Genomic DNA, 2,408 nt, shown 5'->3' with positions numbered 1-2,408 from the left:
CAACGCCCCTTAGCTGTTATAAATTCACTGTAAACCACGGCTTCACGGGGCTTCTTGCTTTTATAAAACGGTTATTCCATATACGTAGTAAGATTTCACAGAATAAAACAGAGCAAATAAAGTGTAATGATATTAATAAAAACATTATTCTTCCACCAAACAATGTAGCTCCTCAGAAACAGTTGTGGTTGCAACAAAGTGGTTGCCGAGCAACACACAAACGTAAACAAAGGTGTATGTTTGTAGAGTAATTTACAACAACTTAGAACATGGCTCAGCCAATCAGAATCAAGCACCGGAACTCTCCGTTTTATAAAACATCATGACTGTGTTATAACAAACACTATAATAATAATAATAATAATAAAGATTACATTCCTAAAGATTTGGCCATTGCAAATCTTGAAATAGATTTTTTTCATTTCCATTTTATAACCTCGGATGTCTCACGTGTATCATGAACATGTCAGATCAGATTGTTAGTGAAAACTAGCTCATATCTAGATCATATCTGGTAGATGCTGTTCTCCAGAGCATTTCTGTGAGGGGTTTGTTGTGTAAAGAAACAGAGAGAACACAACATGACTCACCTCCATCTGAGTCCTGAGCCTGGAGTCCATCTGCTCTGTGGACATGCACCTGTGAGACCAGCTTGGGATACCCACAGCACCCTGTCCAGCAGGTGTGAGGCGGCTCGTCTGTCATCAGCTCCCTAAACACCACACAGTCTGCATCAATACAGCCATAATCCATGACGCAAACAAAAGACTACTGTATAATATATAGTGCTGTCAAACGCTTAATGGAGATTCATCCCATCCAAAATAAAAGTTTTTCTTTACATAATATATGTGTGTGTACTGTGTATATTTACTATGTATATATTTAAGAAAATTATAATATGTGACCCTGGAGCACAAAAGCAGTGTTATATGGGTTCACAATTATCCATTTTTCTTTTATGCCAAAAATCATTAGGATATTAAGTAAAGATCAAGTTCCATGAAGATATTTTCCTACCGTAAATATATCAAAACTTAATTTTTGATTAGTAATATGCATTGCTAAGAACTTCATTTGGACAACTTTAAAGATGATTTTCTCAATATTTAGATTTTTTTGCACCCTCAGATTCCAGATTTTCAAATAGTTGCATCTCAGCCAGATATTGTCCTATCCTAACAAACCATACATCAATGGAAAGCTTATTTATTCAGCTTTCAGATGATGTATTAATATCAATTTCCAAAAATCGACCCTTATGACTGGTTTTGTGGTCCAGGGTCACATATCAATTACATGAATGAATATAAATTTATACATGAAAATATTTTCAAAATATATACTGTATGCGTATCTAAATATACAAATAAAAAAAAATTGTAAATAATAATACATAAATACAATTAAAAAAAAACCTAACTGAGACTTGTTATAGCACTTACATATTGTTGCTCTTTTGTTGGTTTTGGTTGCTTCTATTGTCTTCGTTTGTAAGTCGCTTTGGATAAAAGCATCTGCTAAATGACTAAATGTAAATGTAAATATATACAGTACACACACACACATATATTATGCAAACAAAACCTTTTATTTTGAATGCGATTAATCGCGATTACTCGTTTGACAGCACTAATAATATATATATTTCTGACATATTACTTGCAGGCAGCAGGTACATCTGTGAAGATGCGCAACAGGAAGTTTCCCTGCAGGCCGGGGTCAAAGGTCGTGGGAACGATGACATAGCGGCCCTCCTTCAGGTCCTTGCGCAGAAACACGCTGCGAGAGTTAATGTAGATGGAGCTGCCCACTGTTTTCTGGATGGCGTGCATGCGGTACGTCCGGTTGAGCTCCACCTTTCAGAAAACACGTCTCACTTAAACCATATGTTGAATGAACACTTGTTTCTTATTAATATTGTGTGCTTATTCCAAAAACTGTGTCTGTTCTGCTGGATCACGTCACACTTTCTTACAAAATTGGTGCATTTTTTGTCTTGTAAGTCTTGTATTATCACTTAATCGGCAGAAAAGCATCACAAACACATGATTCCTGTCTGAATTTGAGTCAGATTACAACAGTTTGTTCAATTCTCAGCCCATTTTCACATGCATGAATGATTCGGAACACATTAGTGCATGTCATGCCACAGATAGAAACCCTAAAACACAATATTTGAGATGTTAACTGATATATACAAGTTGCACTTCGCTAAAAAAAAGCAAGGCTTTAACGGTACTCATCATGTTTATTATCAAGGGGAAATTGGTTATTTTTGCATTTTTCTGTGCCAAAAATATTTGATCTGGACACACACTCTCACACACACACTCACACACACACACACACTCACACTCACACAAACACACACACACTCACACTCACACAAACACACACACACTCAC

At 36.0% G+C, this 2,408-nt stretch overlaps 1 protein-coding gene across 1 annotated transcript in view; it reads right to left on the bottom strand.

Moving 5' to 3' along the window:
* The window catches only part of LOC107713096 (calpain-5-like), a 34,880-nt gene that overhangs the window by 3,674 nt on the left and 28,798 nt on the right, over positions 1-2,408 (bottom strand). The window contains exons 9-10 of the mRNA XM_016518530.1: positions 1,663-1,859; positions 591-712 (exon numbers count right to left, since the gene is read on the bottom strand). Coding sequence (XP_016374016.1) covers positions 591-712; positions 1,663-1,859 — 319 coding nt within the window. The remainder of the gene's footprint in view (positions 1-590; positions 713-1,662; positions 1,860-2,408) is intronic.

The sequence above is a fragment of the Sinocyclocheilus rhinocerous genome, unplaced genomic scaffold, assembly GCF_001515625.1.
Source record: "Sinocyclocheilus rhinocerous isolate Xijiao unplaced genomic scaffold, SAMN03320098_v1.1 scaffold1093, whole genome shotgun sequence".
In the NCBI taxonomy this organism is placed as follows: Eukaryota; Metazoa; Chordata; class Actinopteri; order Cypriniformes; family Cyprinidae; genus Sinocyclocheilus; species Sinocyclocheilus rhinocerous.
This window is presented reverse-complemented; position numbering and strand designations above follow the sequence as displayed.